This window comes from Sus scrofa, chromosome 5 (genome assembly GCF_000003025.6).
Source record: "Sus scrofa isolate TJ Tabasco breed Duroc chromosome 5, Sscrofa11.1, whole genome shotgun sequence".
Lineage (NCBI taxonomy): Eukaryota > Metazoa > Chordata > Mammalia > Artiodactyla > Suidae > Sus > Sus scrofa.
Genome location: NC_010447.5, coordinates 6,274,903 through 6,297,180, shown reverse-complemented (window position 1 = coordinate 6,297,180; position 22,278 = coordinate 6,274,903). Strand labels below are relative to the sequence as shown.

Below are 22,278 nucleotides of genomic sequence, written 5' to 3'. Positions count from 1 at the left end.
GCGTCTAGCGACGGCAGGACGGAGTCCAGTTTCCACCCTTGGTCTGAATGCTTTTCCCTCGGCTGCTTTGCACATGAACAATGAAAGCCAGGAGACGTTTGCCACCAACTCCAGGAGTGTCTGGGGACGGCAAGCGGGAGCGGGGCCCGCCAACCCGGGGAGGAAGGAAGACGAGTGCACACCAGACGTTTCCTACTGGCTGGGGGGCGGGCGGCAGGGACCCCGGCGGTATTGACTGTTGATCCATCACCGTGATACATGATCGCGTATGTCACAGTGAGACACAGATAATCTGCTTCACGCTGTTTCCAAGCTCCTGGGGGGCGCAGGTTGTCTAAGCACCTCGATGCCATGGTGATAGACGTCTCGTTAATGCCTCCAGGCTCAGAGAGAGCCTCACAAAGGCATCGGTCTGTGCCTCCAGGAGTCTCTTTACGACTTGGCATCGGGAGGCAGCTGAGTGCCAGGCTGCCTTGGAACATGAACCTGGGCTTTGCCTCCGCCGCCCACTCCGGGGCTCTTCTGCCTCCCCCATGCCTCCACAAAGCCCCCTGCCCCCTCACGGTGCAACCCACGCTCTGAATCTGCACCATGGAGCCCCGGGAACTTTGCCACTTCTGAGCCTGGGTCCAACCCACCCACGGCCTCTTGCCTGCCTGGGGCCTCCCATTTGTCTTCTTTCGTCTGATCCCCCTGAGCCGAGCACAGGGCCAGCACCTAGTACATGCTGCATAGACACTGGTGCACGAATGACAGGTGAATGGGCACAAGACGAGGATAAAATGCCTTCCTCCCAGGCTTGCCGTGTAGGTGGGCGCCCAGCATTGAACCTGGCACCTAGGAGGCTCCCATCAGGCTTCCATTGGTGGGAGGCAGCGGCTAGACTCCAGGGTGGGGTGTGAGGAGGCCACACCCTCCTCAGGCAGGACTTGGAAAGCAGTGGCTGGGGGTCTCGGGTCATTACTGAGTTTCCTGGATGCTCTGAAGCTGTGCAGCCTCCTGGGCGGATGCAGACCTGGACCTCGGGTGGGGAGCCAGCGGGCCGCGGCTGCGCCGTCAGGGCCTCAGGAACCGGGTGATGGGAAGGAAACCGCAGCACATTCGGAAACCTCATGTTCTTCAAAACTCTCCACTGAAGTGGCTGCCTAGCAGCGAACTTCCCAGACTCGGATCCAGGGGATTTTCCTCCCCCCTGCCCTTGGCAGGGGCTGCAAATAAGTGAGCAAGAGGAAGAACAGAGGACATGAGGCTCTGATGGCATCTCCAGTTGGCAGCCGGGGGTTTTGCAGCCTTTGGGCCAGGCCTCCACAGCTGAGTCTTCAGGCAAGGCCCTAGGACCATGCCTTTCAGCTCTTGCTCTTGTCCATTCATCTGTCCATCCATCCACCCATCCATCCATCCATCCACCTACCCATTCATCCATCCATCCCTTTGCATTTTGTTGAGCACACATTCTTCACCAGGCACTGGCCTCAGCAGAAGGATGCAGAAGTGAAGGACCCCAGCTTCTAGGAGCCCCAGTCAGCTGGGAAAGCAATAATCAGCATGGTTACACTATCGCAAGGCAGTTCAGAGTAGTTACTGGATGCCAGGCACTGTCTCAAAGCATTTTAATCTACACATCAATTTAGTGTCCACCCCAGTTCCATGAGATAGGTATTCTAATTGCTTCCGTTTTCCAGATAAGGACACAGAGGCACAGGAAGGTTAAAAGAATATTTGGCCAAGGTAACATAGCTAAGGAATGTGTCCAGGGAAGTGACTCTGAGGACGGCCCCAGCCCCCGCTCCTGAGCACTGCTCCGCCTGCCTCAGTGGTGGCAGTGTGTCAGGGCAAAGAGGCGGGGAAGAAGGGAGTTCCTCGGGGTGGAGGGAGGAGTGGGTGCCCAGGAGGACTTCATGGAGGAGGCAGCAGCTGTGAAGGAGTTGAAAGAAGGGGCGGAGCACATAGGTCCCCTGCAGTCCTTTTTTTAGGTCCGTACCTGCGGTATATGGAAGTTCCCAGGAGAAGGGTCAAATCGGAGCTATGGCTGCCAGCCTACGCCACAGCCACAGCGACGCCAGATCCGAGCTTCATCTGTTGACCTACACCACAGCTCACGGCAATGCTGGATCCTTAACCCATTCAGCCGGGCCAGGGACAAAACCCACATCCTCATGGATACTAGTTGGATTAATTTCCATTGTGCCACAATGGAAATTCCCCCCATCCTTTTTTTTTTTGGCCACACCCACAGCATGCAGAAATTCTGGGACCAGGGATCAAACCTGCACAGTAGCAGTGACCTGAGCCACCGCAGTGATAACGCTGCACCACCAGGGAACACCTCTCCTGCAGTCTAAGGTGTCTCATCCATACAAAGACTAAAGCTTTCCAAACTGGACCACAATCGCTGGCCTCTGTGTACTTATTAAGTACTTACTGTGTGCCAGGCAGTGGGAGCACAAAACGCGAGTCATAGTTTTGCCCCCCGAGGGGCTCCCCATATATGGAGGGCAGAGAACCCCCATGTAGGATGGCCAACTGCCCCCGGTAACCTAGGGTGAGTGAGTGAAAGAGTGAGCGAGGGAGTGAGCGAGGCCCCTGCCTGGCAGGGTTTAGCTCTGATGCTCAGCAGCTGCCGTGTCTTCTCTGCGTTTTCTTCCCAGGAGGCCCTGCGAGCAGCAGGTGCACAGGAAGTGGAAGAGGACACCCCCCTTCCCTTTCCCACCTGGGAGAAGTCATGTCCTCCCTCCCTGCCGACTGCAGCACCAGCAGGAGTCCTCCCGCTGACCTCTGAACTGGCCTGTGGTCGAGATGAAAAATGTCCCCCTCTTCAGGCCCCCCAGGCCCCCACTGCTGGGGGCTCCAGGGGCTAATAGATCAGCCCCTCGCTTCCTTTCACCCTCTCCCTCAAGCACCCCACGTTGGAGAGAGCGGAGTGGAGGGCCGTCTCCCTCCCCTCTTAGCAACACTCAGGTTTGCCTTGGGGAGCCCCATTCGGCAAAATATAGCAGCCTGCCGGCGAGTTGCGCTGAGCCCCCTACCGCACTCAGAGAGTGGACCACTAAACTCAGGGGTCCTGAGAATGTGCTGTGACTCAGTCGAACGAGACCCCCCGAATCGTGAACTAGGCTGGCCCACAACGGACACGCCTCCTTCCTCAGGAGGGAGTGAGTTCTCCGTCACCAGAGGTGTGCAAAGCCCACCTGGAGGTCATCCTCCCTGCACACCGCTGGAAGATGCCTGCTGGGCCCAGAAGGCTGACCTGGCCTACCTCAAAGTCCCTTCTCCGTTCAAGCTGCCCGGATTTGGGCCTGTTTACGAAGTACTTGTTTCATGCCAGAGGCCGTCCTAAAGACTTTTCATGTATTGACTATTTCAGTCTTCACAGAAACCTTCTGTGCGTAGGTGTGACCACTGCCCTTATTCTCCAGGTGAGGAAACTGAAGTTCAGAGACTGTAAGTCACTTGCTTAAGGCCACACAGCTAGCAAGCAGGCCTTGAGCTCCTTGGCTGCACTTTTAATCGCTATGCTCTCCTGCAATTCATTTGATTCTCCCAAGGGGGCTGGAATCACAACCCTCATTTAGTGATGGAGAAAAATAGAGTAGGTGGCCTGCTTGGGGTCGCAAAGGGGACCCGAGTCCAGGGTCTTCCTACTGGACATATACCCAGTTAGATAAGACAGTCCAGGCTAAGGGGAGGCAGAAAGGCGCTGTCCCCCCTCACAGCCCCCGCCACACTGAAAATAATCCTGAAGATCTCAAAAGCAGAGGTGGCATCATTTTTCAACCTTTACTCCATCTTTGCCATGTGCCAAGGCCTTGGTAGGTTTAGGTTTTTGGTACCTGTGTGTCCCTAAGAGAGACAAGCAGGGGGCAGGAGGCTAATCACCAGAGAGCCTAGGGTGGCAGGTGCCAGAGCTTGAAGGTCCGGCCCCAATTCGCCTCCCCCTTCCCGTCCAGCCCCCAGGACGCCCCCAGGTTGTCCTGTGCCGATAGCGCCACCTGGTGGTACATGTGGCTCCCACTTGGAATGTCTTTCCCTGTCGCTCTTGCCTTTTCTTGGGGTGTTGGGCTCCCAGGCGGGCACCCATCGAGTCAGGCCAGGGCTCGAGAGACCACGCGATAGGTGCGGGGGGGGCTGGGGGTGGACGGGCCAGGCGGGACCGGGAATGTGCTGGGGGGGCCTATGGGAACGGAGGGCGTGCCTTTCCCGGCTCCCACAGACGCCTCCTTCAGAGCCCACCCCCTCGGTCCCCACCGCCGCTGTGGCTGGGCACACCTTATACCCGCCTCTAGGGAAAACTGCATAGGAGCCGGTTATCAGCCACCAGGCAAACCAGCCCAGGGCAGCGACGACCGAGGATTTTCCAGGCGGGGCTCCCCACAGTGAGTTCAGCCAATTAAGGAAGCAATTAGCCTCCCCTGAGGCTAATTCATGCATTATCACCCCACACAGCTCTATGGTTCTTGGGGACAGAGAGCCTAAGTCCCCTGTGGGCAGAGGGGGGGGGTGTGTGTGTGGCAGCCGCTAATTGCAAAGATTCCTGGCCCCACCCCAGAGATCCAGCTCCCCGAGGCTCTGGGAGGCCCAAAGACCTGCGTTTCCCAGATGCTGGTTCTCCCACCTGAGAAACTGCCTTCAGCACTTCCCAAGGCAGGGTCCCCAGGGCTGTGGGCAGGGTGATGGGCGCCTCTGGGTGGGGGGGCCTGCTCCGACGGGGCCAGTGGCCAGGAGGAGCCCTTCAAAGAGATTTGGCCATTCCTCCTCCCTCCCCTCCCCCTTCCCCCGCCCTCTCCCCTTCCCCAGCCGGGTCCCTGCCTCTGCCTTCCAACCTTGTCTCCCATGCCAGTGGGGCAGCCTCCTCACACACTGCAGAGGGTGAAATACCCACCTTGGGTGGATCCGATGAAGAGCAGTTGCAGTAATAGAGGGTGAGGGCACTTTACAAAGAATACGATGTTGGTTGTAAGTAGCCATTCTGCCTTAAACCTTGATGGAGCCTCAGAGGGGCTGGGGGGGGCAGTGGAGGGGGGGGAGCTTCCACAGAGAACAAGGATCCAGCATCTGATCATGAGGGAGGTACAGCCCTGAGGGTGCACGGTTACAGATGAGGAGACTGGGGGGCAGCGGAGACAGGAAGGTGGGGGTGGGAACGGGAGGGTTGGCAGGAGAAAGTGGGCCTGGGCGAGGTCCCCGAAGCAGGGTGCAGGGGGGCTGGACTGCGGCAGGGGACTCTGCCACCGGCTGATCTCTGGGGAAAGCTCTGCGGTCCCCTCTCCTCCCTGTGCAGAGCCGCCTCGTCTCACTTTTCCTCCCATCTCACTGGGCCTCGGCCACTCCCTCAAACCCTCATGTCTGGGGACACCTGGGTCAAGGTCAGAAGGCCTCTAATTCTAACCAGAGTCCACAAGTCCCTCCAGGGAGCCACAAGCAACTTTGGTTCAGTCACTCATTCGTTCAACAAACATCTCTAGGACACGGCTCTGGGCCAAGCCCTGTCCTGGGCACCCTCCATCTAGGACAGAGCTCAACCGCCACACACCTAAGTCACAACCACGTGGGAACCAGCACGAAGGGGACACAAGCCCGGATCAGGCTGAGCCTGCCATGGAAACCAAGGCTACAGCATTCATAAAGTCTTGGTAAGAAGCTTCCAGGCCGGCAGGAGGGACTGGGATACCGGTCCAGGCTAAGGAGCCCAGGCAGGAGAGGGGCCCAGGGGAATCAGAAGGCCTCCCTCTCCCCACCCTCTGACAAAACTACCTTCTCTTTCCAGGGTCAACCATCAGGGGAATACAACCATTTATTTTTCTGTTAAAACATTTAATAATTGGCTAAATTTGTTCTAGTATTGCAACTAGTGTCAATGTCTACTGTTTTCATTGCACATGCACAGATTTTGCAGCCACACTCTGAGTTAAGCAGCTTTCTGGCTGTTCCTGGAAGCCCGGTATCATTGTCAACACAGTTTCTGAGTGGAAAGACTTTCCCCAGAAGACTTGGGAGTAGAGAGACTTCCTGCGTTCATTGAAGAGCCCATTCTCTACAAAACGCCGGCAACACGGAGCCGAGCCGAGGCTGTGGGCTTTTTAGGACCCAAAACCTGCAGAGAATGTGCTGATGGGCCATAACCACGGTCTGCCCTTTGTCCGGAGAGAAAAAGGAAGGGAGAAAAATCAGCTGAGTCTAGCGCTTCGGATGCTGTGCTGGGATATTTCACAGGTCACAGCAGATGAGCAGCAGCCTGAGGGCCTGAAGAGTCCACTCCCCCAGATGCCTCCTCCCCAGGGAACGGCCCCACCCCTGCGGAGGCCAGAAGAAGGTATTTCCCGGCTTCTTGCATCTGACTTGGGCAAAAGTATTCCTCAGCAGCAGCCCAGCCTGGCCGGGCGCCCGTGGCTGAGTCACCGCCCGCCTGCTGGCCATTTCTCTTCCTTTCTCCCCTCCCGAAATCTATCTGCTGATCTTTGTGTCACCACCTTCTGGAAGATGAGCCATGCACAGGACGTGGCCATCTCAGCTGCCCATGGGACCAGGTCTGGGCTCCTTGCCAGGTGCAGCTGACCTCAGAGTGGGCAGGAGGCCCTTGGTCATCTGGCCCAGAGCCTGGACCCAAGCATGGGTTCCCTCACTCCTCACCCACAACCTTCTCGTGATTTCTGACACCACCCTGCCCTGCCCCCCCCCCACCACCACCCCACTCCACCACTGGCAGCCAGCATGAACTTGTCTGCTGCAGGCCTGGCCAGTGCCTGGGGAGAGGGAAGGGCACAGGACGGGTCGCCCCAGGAGGGAAGGGAACTCATCTTTGCCGGAGGCCAGGCTCGCATCCATCCTCTCCGGGGGCAGGTTCTGCTGTATCCACATCATACCGATGAGGAAACAGGCTCAGAGGAGGGAAGTCACTTTCCTAAGGCCACACAGCCGACAAGAGCAGAGCTGGAGTTTGAATCCAGTTCCACGGGCTCAGCAGCCATCTCTTTGCAGGGGCTCAGGCCAAGGCTATGTGCCTCTTGAATGAAGGGATGGATGGATGGACGAATGGAAAACGGGGAGAGGAGTCCTGTAGGAAGCCCTCTCGCTAACACAGAGGTAAAAGGGCCCTGGGAAAATTCTAAGCAAATTAATGACAGAGAAATATGACTTGGGTTACAAACTTGGGGAAAGTGAATGTTGGGGTCTGAAAACAGAACTTGGCCCTGTGTAAGAAAGAATTGGCTAACATGTTGACTTATGAAATAGGAGAGTTGGCCTCAGAATGGGGTTCCTGCTTCAGTTCAATTCCTTAGGTGTTTAAAGGGTGCCCCCGGAGACAGGGCCTCCCGCTTGGTGCATAGGAAAATCGCGGACTCTGCCCAGATCCCTGTGTCACAGGTTCCCAGGGACGTGGTGCGGAAGCAGAGGGCAGGGGAGGGGAGTAACCATGGTCCTGGGGTCCAGGCTGCGTTTGGGGTCAGGTGGGGGGTGGGAGTGGGGATGGGGAGCCGGAGGCCGCCTGAGGAACGTGGTGGGCGGGGGCGGAGGGCAGATGGGCTCATGGGTGTCCCGAGTCTGCAGGTGGCCTGGGGCTCCTGCTGCCTCTCCCCGGGTCCCGTGTGGCTCTGCCCCCCCCCTTCCCTTCTGCTTGTGCGCTCCCCGGGCCAGGAGGCCCTCAGGCTCAGCAACACCCCCTGCCTTCAGTGCAGTCGTTCCACTGGAGTTTTCACCCCGGGGTCCACCTTCTTCCACCTCCTGAGCAATCTCTTCCCACGGGTCAGGACACCCTCCCCGCTCCAGATCAAGATACCCTGTTCAACCCCCCGACCCGGCTTCCAGACCCTTCCCGGTGAAGGGCTCCTCCAGCCTGCCTCTCCCTGGTCCCAGCCGGGGTCTGACCGGGGCTGAGGTCAACGGGACCACAGCCCCACCCGCATTCTGGACAGATGCCTCCAAAGGGTCCCCTAGCTCCTTGTGGGCCCCCCATTTCCCCCTTCCCCAGGGCTGCTGGTTGACCCTTTGCTGATCAAGCCCGTCCTTCCCTGGGGATGGGGAGCCGCCACCCACGTGTCCTCTTTTGCTGGCTCCTCTGTCATGCTGATGTCTGCCGCCCCCACGGCAAGGCTGCCCTTCCCTGAAGAGGCCCCTGGGGTGGACACTGAATGACCCACTGCTTATGGATTTGGATTTGGATTTGGGCTTTGCCTCCGCACTGACTCTGAGGGGCCAAGGGACCTCTCCAGAGCTGTCCACCCAGCATCCACCCAGCAGCTCCATCCGTCCTTCCTTGGCCCCTCTGCTGACTTCTTCTTCCTTTCCCGGTGGGCCTTGGTGCCCTGGGAACTCACCCTGGGGTGGGGGCAGGAGGCATGGCCTGCCCACTGTTCTCCAAGGGCCTGGGCAGCCTGGCCTAGGCGGGGAGACCACAGGAGGGCTGGTGGGAGCCTGCGCTGCTCGGGCTTCCCTCCCTTGGTTAATAAACACAGATGCTTGTTTTTTAAAAAAATCCACCCCTCTCATCCCAACCCCTCGAATCACTGGCTGAGATTGTCCACTGGTCATTTTGATGCAAAAAAAAAAAAAAAAGAAAAAAAGAAAAGCTTTTTCAGGATCCATGCTCTGTGAAGAAGCTCAGAGATCAGGCAAAGTTAACCCTCACCGCCTTAGCATGGCCCATGAGAGGAACCAGGAGCACCTTTGGCGGGGGCGGGGTGGGGCAGGCCCCAGGAAAAGATGGGGGGAAGGGAGCAAAAAGTGGCATCTGATAAGGACTCAGGAGGCCCGCAGCCACGTTACACACAGCCTCCCCAGGGAGGGACACGAATTTCCTTAGGATAGAGAAAGAACCGAGCTGGGAAACCCAGTCAGCCAGGATCCAGAGCGAGGCAGGGGCAGGACCAAGGCTTCTCTTCTCTGCAAACGGCCCGCCTTCCGCACAGGGGAAGCTGGGGTCTGAGGCTTTCCCTGTTCAGAGGAGGTTCTCACTGGGGGAAAAAAAATAACTGCAAAGCCAATATTAGGTCTGACAGTGGGTATTAACTTCCCCTACCAGTGAGAGCAGGACGCACCGCTACACATTCTAAAAGGCTGACAAACCCATGAGCATCAAGCAACTCAAAAAAGTAACGGGATATTCTGTATTAACCACCTGGCCACCTCCGTAACACCTCCCTGTGATGTTTATACACTGCCCACCTCTGCACAAGGATCTGGGAACACCATTCGCCATAGAGAGAATATAAACTTCCATCGTTTCCTTCAAAGATGAGCAGGAAGACTTCAGGGCATGTCCAATTCTCACGCAGGAACTAACCTTGAATATGCCTTCGATGGCCCTCTATAGCCCGTATGGCTTTGCTGCCTCCTCTGCAGGGACCTGTTTTGAATTTTCTGTGGCATGTATTGTTTCTAAGGGCCGCACCCACAGCATATTCAAGGCTATGGGTCGAATCGGAGCTATAGCGGCCGGCCTACACCACGGCTCACAGCAACGCCGGCTCCTTCACCCACTGAGCGAGGCCAGGGATCGAACCCACAACCTCATGGATACTCGTCAGATTCATGTCCTCTGTGCCACAATGGGAACTGCCCATGGCCTTTGTTAGTATCACTATTTCATGTCAAATCAACAAGCAATTTAAATCATAGTACACTGTGTTCACCTCTTCGTTCATCAGTGGGAGAAAAGTTCTAGAAGCCATTCATACCCTCCAGAGCCCAGGAACTGGCCTCCACGCAGAGGTAACTGTGAGCCACATCAAACAGCCCAGGACCCCAAGCCACGCGCATTCCCAAGTCAGGCTCCCCCAGAATGCCCTCGGCGAGTCCCAGCACCCGCCTGCCTGCGTGAGAAGTGGGTAGGGACCGCGGTGGAAAGAAGTTTCACTAACTGAGCTTAAATTGTCTCACACCTGCAAACCTGGCAGAAACCTGTGATCCTGTGAACACACTGCAATTCCATTTTGCAGTTCAGTGGCCAAAATAAAGCATTTGTTTTTACTGAATGGCACTGACTTAGCAAAGCCCATCCAGGCAGGCAGAGTCTAGATGCTCCTTGGCTGTTCCAGAGAAAGTGCCCCAAAGAGGATGCAAAACTCCTGCTGGTTCTCGGTCTTGCCCAGAAGGTCCAGCCTTGGAAACAACCCTTGTGGGGGCGGCGGGGGGGGGGGGGGGCTCTGCCTTATAGGAAACTGAGTCTGGGTTTGGAGGCAGAAGATCTGGGCTCAAGGCCCGTCCCTGCTACTTCCTACCTGCAGGGCCCTGTGCAGGTGGTGAGGGTCCTTGGAGCCTCAGCTTCCTCCTCCTTGAGGTGAAGAAGGGCTGCCAGGAGCAGGTGCCTGTGACTGTGAGAGGCCATGGATGGGCCGGGGTATGACTGTTTAGGGTTCTACTGGGGGCCTAGGAGCCCGGTTCTGGGAGCTCATCCATCTCCCCAGGGGAGGAGAGGGGGTGAGTGGTGATTCTGAACCAACCCCAACCAGGCTGTCAGTTTACCAGCAGGCAGGGCGCCAGCCTCCCCTTTCCCCCCTCCGGGGCAGTCAGGCTCCAGGAGGGACAAAGCCTCCGTTCCTTTTCCTTTCAGGCCTGATGGATGATGGGAAGCTCCTCCTCCTGCTGTTGAGAACTCCAGCCCGCACTTTGCCTCCAACCCGATCTTGCAGGACCCAGCTCCCTTGCGTCCTGGCATCAAACGTCTGTTTGATCAGCTTTCCATCCATTTTCGGAAAAGGTGGTGATTTGGGGTTGTTCTGAATCTTGCAGGACTGTCCGTGCTGCTCCCTGGACATGTATTGATGGAGCCCCAAGTCCGATACTGGCCGGATGCCCTGCTCTCTGACAACCCCTTCGTCCCCCACGACCCCCCGTGCCCCACCCCCACAGCTCCCAAAGCCCCTGGTTGTCTCCCCTTTACCAGAGCCACCATGCAGGCCGCAGGGTCAGCTGAAAGCTCTTGGCTGAGAGGGTCCGGCTAGGCGACGGGTCTGTCCTCACTGGGTGGAGCTCTGCTGCCCCCTGGAGGTCGGATGGGCGGGGCGGGCGGGGGGAGGGAAGGGGTGCACAGAAGAAGGTGGCAACCCTGTCTCCAGAGCCTGGATTCCACCCCGCCTCTGCTTGGCCTTCCTGACAGTGAAAAAAGATCCTTGCAGTGCTGGTTAAGCGTTCTGCAGCCTGTATCTTTTTTTTTTTTTTTTTGCTTTTTAGGGCTATACTGGCAGCATATGGACGTTCCCAGGCTAGGGTTCAAATTGGAACTGCACTGCCAGCCTACGCCATAGCCAGATTCGAGCCTCGTCTGCAGCCTACACCACAGCTCATGGCAACGCCAGATCCTTAACCCGCTGAGTGAGGCCAGGGATGGAACCTGCATCCTCACGAATCCTACTCGGATTCAACACTGTTGAGTCACAACGGGAACTCCCTCAGCCCACATCTTTAGTTGTAAGCTCTCTCATTTGGTAGCAAATCCTAGTTTCACAAAGCATTTTTTTTTTTTGGTTTTGCCTGCAGCATGCAGAAATTCCCTGGCCAGGGATCGAACTCACACCAGAGCAGTGACAATGGCAGATCCATAACCACTAGGCCACCTGGGAACTCCTACAAAGCATTTTTTCAGCCGTCATTTCCCTCGAGCACGGAACCCGTGGAGTGGCAGCTCCCCATGTTTTCAGAGAAGGGAGCCTGGAATCAGAGAAGCTGTGCCAAGTTCATGAGTAACGGTCGAGGAGGCTCACAGGTTGAGCAACAGAAAGGCGAGGTCCACCCAATGGGGACCTGCGGGCACCAGGGCCAGGAAGCCAGGGGCCTGGCAGGCAGGGCTGTGGGTGGCAGGAGTAGACCATGGACCAGGGCTCAGGATGGAAGCCCTGAAATCCCGTGGGTGAGGAAGGAGGCAGAAGGGAGCAGGCCAGGGAAGGGACCCAGCGAGGGTGCTGAGGGGCAGTGAAATTAGAGCTCAGAAGGGGCCAAAATCAAAGAACTATGGGAGTTCCTGCCGTGGCGCAGCGGAAACGAATCCGACTAGGAACCATGAGGTTGGGAGTGTGATCCCTGGTCTTGCTCAGTGGGTTAAAGATCCAGCGTTGCTGTGACCTGTGGCGCAGGTTGCAGATGCGGCTCAGATCTGGCATTGCTGTGGCTCTGGCATAGGCCGGCAGCTGTAGCTCTGATTAGACCCCCTAGCCTGGGAACCTCCATATGCTGTGGGTGTGGCCCTAAAAAGCAAAAAAAAAAAAAAAAAGCTACAAAGAAAAAGGGCATCCCCCATTCTCCCACCCCCCCTCCAGCCCCTCTGCCAGAAAGGTGTCTATACCCTTAAGCTCACCTGCACCCTTCCTCACTCTTCTCACCTGCAAACACATAAAGCACAGAGCCACAGCCAGGGGGCTGGGCTTGCCTGGTTTTACTGCAGGAGAGCCAGCCCTGCCTCTTTCGCTTGAATGCACCTTGCCTCAGGCTGGTGGGCAGGCTGGTGTGGGGCAGCTCCAGCCTGTGCCTGGCTGGTCAGCTAAATCAGGAGGCGGCCAGGCCGGGCTGCAGAAGAGCAAAGATCTGCTCGGCCCAAGGAGAAGGCAAGGGGACTGGCCCTGAGGAAGGTGGCAGAGGGCAGGGTGGAGCTGAGGGTGGGAACAGCCCTGCCCACCTAAATGACCTGGGAAGGACAGGACTCCCCAAGGGGAAATCAAGGCTGTTGGAGGCGGGGAGAGAAGGATGCTGGGCAGCAAAAATGAGCAGAACCACCTCTATCATAAAAGGATATGTTTTGGGAGTTCCCTGGTGGCTTCGTGGGTTAAGGATCCAGTGTTGTCACAGGCACAGGCTTGATCCCTGGAACTTCGGAGTGGGGAGCCAAAAAAAGTATATGTTTTCATCAGTTTTTGTCTAACCTATACTCCCTCCCTCCTGTTCCTCCCGATGGCCTTGTTTTAGCACAGACACAACTGAGGAAATTGCTGGGAGAAGGAATGAGGGAGAAGCAACGGGGTTTACTAAGAATGGTGAGTCTGTGATTTTCTGCTGCTAAGTGGCAACCCTCGCTCACCTCCCCATCCCTCTTCCTGGCAGGACAGAGAAGATGCAGAGAGCAAGGGCAGCCTGCCAAGGTCAACGATGCTTAAAGGGCCACCAGCCAGCATCACAGCTCCAGCTCACCCCACCCTCTCTGAGAAAGCCTTACTGAACGGGGCGGAATTGTGTTCCCCAGAAGATATATTCAAGGACTAGCCCCCATCAATGTGACTTCATTTGGAAATAGGGTCTTTGCAGCTATAATTAGTTCCTTTCATCCCGAGATGAAATCATCTCAGATTTAAGGTGGACCCTAAATCCAATGGCTGGTGTCCTTGTAAGAAGAAAAGGGGACACACAGTGGCGGGGAAGGAAGACCGTACGAAGGGGAGGCTGAGACTCGGGTGATGTAGTTAGAAGCCAAGGGACAGGGGGCCACCAGAAGCTGGGAGAGAAAAGGAAGCAATGTCCCGGACCACCAGCAGGACACCTCGATTTCGGACTGCTGCCCTCTAGAACTGCGAGAGAATAAATGCCTGTGGTTCCAAGCCCCCAGGGTGTGGTACTTTGTTTCAGCAGCTTCCGGAAACCAAGCAAGGATCGTTAGAAAGAATGGTGCATCTCCTTCAGAGGAGGCAGGCGCCTAGTTTTAAACACCTCTGAAGCCACTTGGGAGCGATCCTTCTACGACACAGAATTGTGGGCAGGAAATAATGCTTTTATTGTAAAACCCTGTAACCTAATGAAAAGTCTGGAAAATAGAAAAAAAGCATCTTCTGTTCTCCCATGATATTTTGGGGGCTCTGCCGACCTGGGTTCAAATCTCTGCTCCATCTTCCTTTTGACTTGGATGTAATTCGCTTCTCTGAGCTTCAGTTCATTCATCTGTAAAGCACAGATAATAACCCCGCCCCCTGAAATGCATTAGGATTAAACAAGAAAACACACACGAGGTCCCAGCATGTGCTGGCTACTCATCAAACCTTCGTTCCTCCCCCTCTCGGATAAAAAGCTCCAAAATGATGAGATTGGGTTTGTTTTAAAATTCCTAAATGTGAGAGTATCACAACTTTCTTCTTCCTTTATTTGGAAAAAATAAGATTTTATTATTTTCCTTTATTTTAACTTTTAAAGACATATTTTTATTTTATTTTACTTTTATGGCCTCACCCCCAGCATATGGAAGTTCCTGGGCCAGGGATTGAATCCGAGCCACAGCGGCGACCTATGTTACAGCTGCAGCAACGCTGGATCCTTTAACCGCTGCGCTTGGCTGGGGATTAAACAAGAACCTTCTCAGTGATCCAGCCACCGCAGTTGGATTCTCTTTTTTTTTTTTAGGGCCATACCTGCAGCATAGGGAAGTTCCCAGGCTAGGGTTGAATTGGAGCTACAGCTGCTAGCTACACCATAGCCACTAGGGATCCGAGCCACGTCTATGACCTATAGAGCAGCTTGCAATGACACTGCATCCTTAAGCCACTGAGCGAGGCCAGGGATCAAACCTACATCCTCATGGATCCTAGTCGGATTCTGAACCCACTATGCCACAGGGGGAACTCCCAGATTTGTTTTGTCACAAAACATTATATGTATTTCCATCCTGCTGTGAACATAAGAGCAGAGGGAATGTCTCAAGGTGAAGAGGCTGAGCCCCAAATCAGGCAGAGGCCCACCCTCGGCATCCTGGTGGACCTTAGCTGTATCTCTCCACAGAGCAGTCCTAGACCAGGAACCTTGGGTGGCTGGACCTGCCTCCCAAACTGCTGCTGGGAGAAAGCCAGGGCCACTCTGCACTATTCCCACAGCCCCCGAGCTGCCCAAGCGCCACCCTGCCACAGCTCGTGGTTGGGGTACCAAGGCCACCTTGTCTTGTCTGTCTCCACAGCATTAGCCATTTTTCAAACTCTGCTTATGCCAGAAGAGTCATGGATGTTGAATTAGTCTGGGTTCTCCAGAGAAGGAGACCCAGGAGGATACATATAGGGAGGCTGAGAAGCCCTGGGATCTGCAGTCAGCTAGCTGGAGACCCCAGAGAGCCAGTGGCGTAAATTCTAGCCCCAGTCTGAGCCTGAAGGCGGGAGACCCAGGTTCCAACTCAAAGGCAGGCAGAGGGAGCAAGTTCTCCTTCCAGGGACTGGAAAGGGCCATCCACCTGGCTTGGTCCAGGGACGCCAACGCAGGTATCATCCACTCAGAGCCCAGAAACACCCAGAATGACACCTGACCAAATGCCGGGGCACCTGCGGCCCAGTCAAGTGGACAAGCATGATGAACCATCCCAGAAACTAGGGACCAACAGTCCTCACCAGCCCTGCCAGCCCAGGTGGTTCACAGGTGGGACAGCACCGCCCCCCCGCCGCCCGTCCCGCATAGGGTGACGCTTCCTCAGGCCTGGTCCTGCGCCTCGTGCCAGGGTCTTGCTGCAGGACACCAGGCCAGGGTGGGGAGGAGGGTGGCTAGGGACTGCTCCTAGCACTAAACTTGAGTTTCGCAATGTAATCCACAGGCTACAGCAGGCGGGGGCGGAGCGGGGGGGGGGCTGTGTTTCCGGCCAGTTCTGGTGCTACTGGCCTGCAGGTAGATCTGTGTTTGCTCCTTGCTGCTTTTCTTTTTCTTTTTCTTTTTAGGGCCGAATCTGCAGCATATGCATCTTCCCAGGCTAGGGGTCCAATTGGCGCTGCAACTGCCCACCTATGCCACAGCCACAGCAACACCAGATCCAAGATACATCTGCGACCTACACCGCAGCTCATGGCAATGCCAGATCCTTAACCCACTGAGAGAGGGATCGAACCTGCATCCTCATGGATACTATGTAGGGCTCTTAACCTGCTGACCACCAATGGCAACTCCTGCTCCTCACTGCTGCTTCTGGACTATTCTCGTCCCTCTTCCCCCTGAAGCTGCCCTCTGCACCTCCTGATGTCAGCTCTTCTTACCTGTCGCCTGTGACCTCCCCTTGCCGCAGGCCCCCAGACCTCCAGGCCACGCTGCCCTCGGTCCTTGAAGATCTTAGCGCTTGGCCTCCCGTCCCATCCACCAACTGCTCCTGTCTTCTCGGTGATTCCAGAACCCATGTAGATGGTCTTCTGGCCTCGGCCTTTCACTTTCTCTCCTCCACTGGCTTTGTCCTCCTTGAAGCCCAGTGACCAAAGGCAGACTCGAGACCTCACCTTCAGATGCCCAGATCCTTCAGACCCTCCATTTCCAGCACGTTCTGGTCACCGCCTCCTACTGACCATTTCCGGCTTCTGGACAACCCTTGACCACCTCAGGACCTATGAGCCACGAGCCTACCCTCACCCCATCCTCAGTCAGTGTCACCCTCATTCCGACACCTGGACCCCCCTCCGTTCTCCTACTTGCCCAGGGAGAGCCCGGCTCTGGTTAGACACCCCCTCCTCCGCAGTCCCTCTGGTCACCGGCTTCACTGAACTGTTCCCCTCCTAAGGAGGCCTTTCCAGGCCATTCCATCTACAACAGCATCTCCCCAGGAGCTCCCGCTGTGGCGCAATGGGACTGGCAATGTCTTGGGAGCATGGGGACGTGGGTTAAGGATCCTGAGATGCCGCAGCTGTGGCTTCATTCACCACTACGGCTCGGATCGGATCCCTGGTCCGGGAGCTCCATGTGCCTCGGAGCAGCCGAAAAATAAATAAATAAATAGTACAATAAAATAAAATGGCATCTTCCCCTAAATGCATCTCCCTCCCCGCCCCGTGTTCCTCCTTGGCACGCCTGCAGCGTCTTTTTTATCTTTATTTCCCTTCTTTGGAGTCCGTCTCCCCTCACTGTATGTCATGCGAGCTCCGTGAGAGCAGGGAGTCGTCATTTACCCACTCCCGAGTCCCCAGCGCCGTATCAGTGCCAGTGCGAGGCGGGAGCTCAGTAAGATTCTGCCCTCCTACGCTGCCCGCGCCCACCCCGGCCTCCAGGGGGACCAGACCCCGTCCATTCTTGGCAACACCAGCTGCTGCTTTGGAAATTCTCCCCACTGCCGCGTCATTCCCGCTGCATTACTGGGTCATTTCCACCCATGTACTAACCTGCAAATACACTGCAATTTCTCCCCTCTTGAGAACACCAAACCAAACCAAAAACAACAACAACAACAACAACAACAACAACCAAAAAGCCGCCAAAGCCTCTCTTGGCCCAGCACCGCTGTCTAAGAATCGCTTCCCTCGTCCTCCCGTCTCCTGGCAAAACGCTTTGAAAGCACGTCGGTACTGGCTGTGTCCCTTCCCCTCCTCCTGGCTTCCCCGAATCCCACTCCGATCGGATCGATCCCGTGCCCTCCTCTCTCTGCAATGATCTTGGCAAGGTCCAATGATCTTGGAGTTTCCATCCGTCAGTCGTGTCCCAGGCTGTGCTCACCTGACCCCCAGGTGAGGTCGACACAGGGAACCCCCCTGCCATTGGGTGCCGGGCCCTCCTCACCCACTTCCTCCTTTCTCGCTGGCGCCTCAGAAGTCTTCGCAGGTTTCTTATCTCCCCAACCTCTAAATGGGGGCAAGTCCCAGGCCATCCTCAAACTTCTCCTCCCTGTCCACAGACAATCCCGCCTAGTCTGGTGGCTTTAAGTCCCACTGGAGGGTTTGGACTCTCAGTCACGGACCTCTGGCTGGGACCTCACCCTGAATCTGGAACTCAAATGTCCAGCCTCCTTTGGCTTTGTTTTTTTGTTTTGTTTGTTTTTGTTCATTTGTTTTAGGGCCACACCCATGGCACATGGAAGTTTCCGGGCTAGGGGTTGAATCAGAGCTACGGCTGCGGCTGCCGGCCGAGCCACAGACACAGCAATGCCAGATCGGGGCTGCATCTGCGACCTCTACTTCGGCTTTTGATAACGCCGTATATTTAACCCACTGAGCGAGGCCAGGGAAGGAACCACATCCTCATGAACACTCTGTTGGGTTCTTAACCTGCTAAGCCACACAGGAACTCCCCAAATGTCTAGCTTCCCCCTCAAAATCTTCACTGGAGGTCCAGGGGGCCCCTCAGATCTTGCTCGGCCAAACCCATTGCTGCGTTCCTCCTCGCCTTCCTGAAAACGGGAAGATCTCTGAAGATGTCCAAGTATTTGGAAACTAACATACTTCTAGATAATGCATGGGTCAAAAAAGAAGTCAAAAGGGAAACCTGAAAGCAGTTTGCACTGACTGAAATAGAAAACACAACATATCACAATGTATGGAATTATCAGCTGTGGATATTTCCTAGATGCCCTTTATCAAGTTGAAGAAATTCCCTTCTCTTCCCAGTTTGCTGGGAATTTGGGGTTTTTTCCTTTTGTGGGTTTTTTGTTTGTTTGTTTTGCTTTGGGCTGCACCTGCAGCATGTGGAAGCTCCTGGATGGAACCCACGCCACAGCAGTGACCCAAGCTGCTGTGGTGACAACACTGGATGCTTAGTCTGCTGCACCACAAGGGACCTCCCAAGTCTAGGTTTTTTTACAATCATGAATTGGATGTTGGATTTTGTCAAAATGCTTTTTCTGCACTCATTGATACAAGTGGATAATTTTTCTTCTTTAGCTTGTCCATATAGTGGGTTATAGTCATTGATTTTTGAATATTGAGACAGCTCTGCCTCTGCAGAAGGCGTTCTGCTTGGTTGTGGTATACATCTAATTCTTCCTTATAGATTGCTGGATTCAGTTTGGTAACATTTTGATGAGGATTCCCCTAGGTTCATGAGATATATCGGTCTGTAGTCTTCTTTTTTCATGCAGGCCTTGGTTTTTACATCAGGGCAGTACCAGCCTCATAAAATGGTTTGAGAGGTATTTTCTACTTTACTTTTTTCAGGAAGAGCTTGTGTAATACTGGGGGTAATTTTTCATGAAATGTTTGGTAGGATTCTCTATTGAACCTACCTGGGCATAGAAAATTTTTATGGGAGCATTAAACTTGGGAATTCAATTTCTCTTATGGTTATAGGACTTTTCAGATGATGCATTCCATCTTGGCTGAGTTTTGGTAATCTGTGATTTTCAAGGAATTGGTCCGTTTCCCCTAAATTGTTGATTTATGGGTGTAAAGTTTTCCACAGCATTCCCTCATTCTGGGATCTCTGGCGAGATTCTTGTGTCATTCCTGATACTGGTGATTTGTGTCTTCTCCCCTTACATCAGTCTTCTTGGAGGTTTATTTCTTTTCAAAGAGCCAGTTTTTGTCTTAGTGATTGTCTGCATGGTTTTCCTATTTTCAATTTCCTTGATTTCTCCTCTTTATCATTTCCTTCCTTCTGCTTGATTTGGGTTTATTTTATTCTTCTTTCCTAGTTTCTAGAAAAGAGGTAGGAATTTAGGTTATTTATTTAAAACCTTCCTCTTTTCACATGTAAGCACTTTTAATGCTATACGTTTCCCTCTCAGTTCCACTTTACCTGCATCCCACACACTTTCCACACACATATTTTCATTTTTGGTTCTACGTAGAGAGTTATTTTTTTAAGTGGCACCCAGAGATGCTTGGAGCTACCTACCAAAAGCCATGCTCCTCTCCTCAGTGGCATAGAGGTGTTGCCAGGAAGTGGCTGTCCAGCCAGGGATTATGTTTCCAAGTTGTCCTTGCCTCTGGTGAGGGAATATGAACGTTATCAAACCAAACTTGGGGGAGTTCCCATCGTGGCTCAGCAGTAAGGAACCTGACCAATACCCATGAGGGTACGGGTTTGATCCTTGGTCTTGCTCAGTGGGTTAAGCATCCAGCATTGCCCTGAGCTGTGGTGTAGGTTGAAGATACGGCTCAGATCATCCCATGTTGCTGTGGCTGTGGTGTAGGCCTGCAGCTGTAACTCCAATTCAAGCCCTAGTCTGGGAACTTCCATATGCTTCAGGTGCAGCCTTAAAAACAGACAAAACAAAACAAATAAAAACACAACCAAACTTGGGTCTGACTGCCCAGCAAAGCCACTCTACTGACACCAGGTTGTGGTCAAGGCAATCACCATATTTCTTACAGCGTCAAGCAAGGAGTCCAGGCAGCTAGTGCTTAAAAAATCTGACTCCCCAGTGGCTCTCAGGGAAAGATTTTTAAAGACAACGTGGGAAGTCTACACTTTTGGTGGAATGTAAATTGGTGCAACCACTATGGAGAACAATATGGAGGTTCCTTAAAAAACTAAATATAGAACTTCCATATGATCCAGCAATCCCACGCCTAGACGTCTATCCAGAGAAAACCATAATTCAAAAAGATGCATGCGCCCCAATGTTCACTGCAGCACTATTTACAATAGCCAAGACATGGAAGCAACCTAAATGTCCATCGACAGAGGAGCGGATCAAGAAGATGTGGTATATTGGAGTTCCCTTCGTGGTTCAGTGGAAACGAAACTAACTAGCATCCATGAGCACGCAGGTTCGATCCCTGGCCTTGCTCAGTGGGTTAAGGACCCCGCATTGCTGTGAGCTGTGGTGGAGGTCAGAGATGTAGCTCAGATCTGGTGTTGCTGTGGCTGTGGTGTAGGCTGGCAGTTATAGCTCTGATTTGACCCCCCAGCCTGTGAACTTCCATACCATGGGTGCGGCCTTCAAGAGACACACACACACACACACACACATACACACAAAAGATGTGAGATATAATATATATATACTGAAAAAAAGAAGTTCCCCTTGTTGCTCAGCAGAAATGAACCTAGTATCCATAAGGATGTGGGTTCAACCCCTGGCCTCGCTCAGTGGGTTAAGGATCTAGTGTTGCTGTGAGCTGTGGTGTAGGTTGCAGACGCGGCTTGGGTCCCGAGTGGCTGTGGCTGTGGTGTAGACCAGCAGCGGTAGCTCTGATGGACCCCTAGCCTGGGAACCTCCATATGCCGTAGGTGCAGCCCTAAAAAGACAAAAAGAAAAGAAAAGAAAAAAGAAAAGGTGAGGAGTGAGTGATTGTGGACATTCTTCTGACGGGTGCGTAGCGAGGTAACTAGGAGTCAACATTATCGACTTTCTGGTTCCAGCCAGTCTGGGATCTATGTGGGAGGTGTATAGTTAACTTTTCTCACCTGGTGGGGTTTCAGTATCTGCAAAACCGCTCAAAGGATACGGCTCAGGATATTCTCTCTAGCCCTTGAGGAGGAACTAAAAGTCCTTGACTTTGTCTAATGGCTAAACTATTATTATTTGGTCTTGCTTGACTGCCTTCCTTTCTTTCTGTATTTTCTCACTTCTCCGATTAAATTTATTCTTTGCTAAAGTTTTCCTACAAATGAGAGCCAGGCAGAGGCCATGGGGGTGGGGTTGTCCTAGGAAGGTCCCCTAGAGTCCTGCTCAGTCACATGAACAGATCTTGCCAATGGAGTGTGAGAAGGACCAAATGCAACTTCCAAGCCATGTAGATAAGAAATAATTATTCCTGGGGAGGTCCCATTGTGGCACCGAGGAAATGAATGAGACTAGGAATCATGAGGTTGCGGGTTCGATCCCTGGCCTCGCTCAGTGGGTGAAGGATCTGGCATTGCTGGGAGCTGTGGGGTAGGTCGTAGACGAGGCTTGGGTCCCGTGTTGCTGTAGCTGTGGTATAGGCCAGCAGCTGCAGCTCTGATTTGACTCCTAACCTGGGAACTTCCATATGCCATGGGTGTGCACCCCCCAAAAAAAAAGAGAAAGAAAAATTTCGAAAGAAAGAAGGAAATATGCCTTCCTCAGCCTCTCTCCCTTCCCATGACAGAGGGAGGTGATGACGGTGAAGCCACGGGGACAAGTGGAGCCAAAAGATGGAAAGGGAACGATCCCTGATGAGTGAGAGAAAGTTCCCACCAGCCACGAACACGCACATTCGTCTGTTATTATGGGGAGACACCTGTCTTTTGCATTAAGCCTTTCATAGTTTGGGATTTATTTGTTCACAGCAGCTACCTTTTCTTTGCTGTTAACCTGAAACTATCAGCAGTGTAACTTGAAAGAGACACCCTCTAATAACCCATTACAGACGTGGCATCTGTGAATGTACCTGAACTTATTGATTTGAACCAGAATCAATGCTTGGGTAGGAAAGACCTTAAGTTTATGGCCTTGTTACACCTACACTACCGGGAACATAAAAAAGGAGACCCTTTTGGACCTGAGACCTGATCAGAAATCCCAGCTCCAAAGCATTTGGGAGCACTTCGGAAAAGCACAGCCCGAGAGCTATGGTCTGACGGCGCCGGCCGGGACCTCTGCTTTGCCCCCATTAATCTCTGCTGAAGACAGGTGTCTGGAGAAAAGAGACACCCGGCACTGCTTTAGCGGTTTCTCCCACGGCTCCCCCACGACCACCGCATAGGTGCTTCGGAAGAAGCCGACGCTCTTAGGAGCTGAAC

At 54.0% G+C, this 22,278-nt stretch overlaps 1 protein-coding gene and 1 long non-coding RNA gene across 4 annotated transcripts in view; one reads left to right on the top strand and one right to left on the bottom strand.

Annotated features, from left to right (window-relative positions):
* The window catches only part of NFAM1 (NFAT activating protein with ITAM motif 1), a 36,451-nt gene extending 36,191 nt beyond the window's left edge, over positions 1-260 (bottom strand). Inside the window, exon 1 of the mRNA XM_021093097.1 lies at positions 251-260. Within this exon, the coding sequence (XP_020948756.1) occupies positions 251-260 (10 nt within the window). The remainder of the gene's footprint in view (positions 1-250) is intronic.
* LOC110260622 lies at positions 6,669-13,756 on the top strand. 3 transcript variants are annotated; one of them, XR_002343871.1, is made up of 4 exons: positions 6,669-7,080; positions 10,547-10,693; positions 11,473-11,719; positions 13,027-13,756. It is a non-coding gene; the product is annotated as an uncharacterized LOC110260622 (long non-coding RNA). The 3 variants fall into 3 exon arrangements; XR_002343870.1 differs by lacking the exon at positions 11,473-11,719 and having other exon boundaries at positions 6,676-7,080; XR_002343869.1 differs by lacking the exons at positions 11,473-11,719; positions 13,027-13,756 and having other exon boundaries at positions 6,678-7,080; positions 10,547-11,121.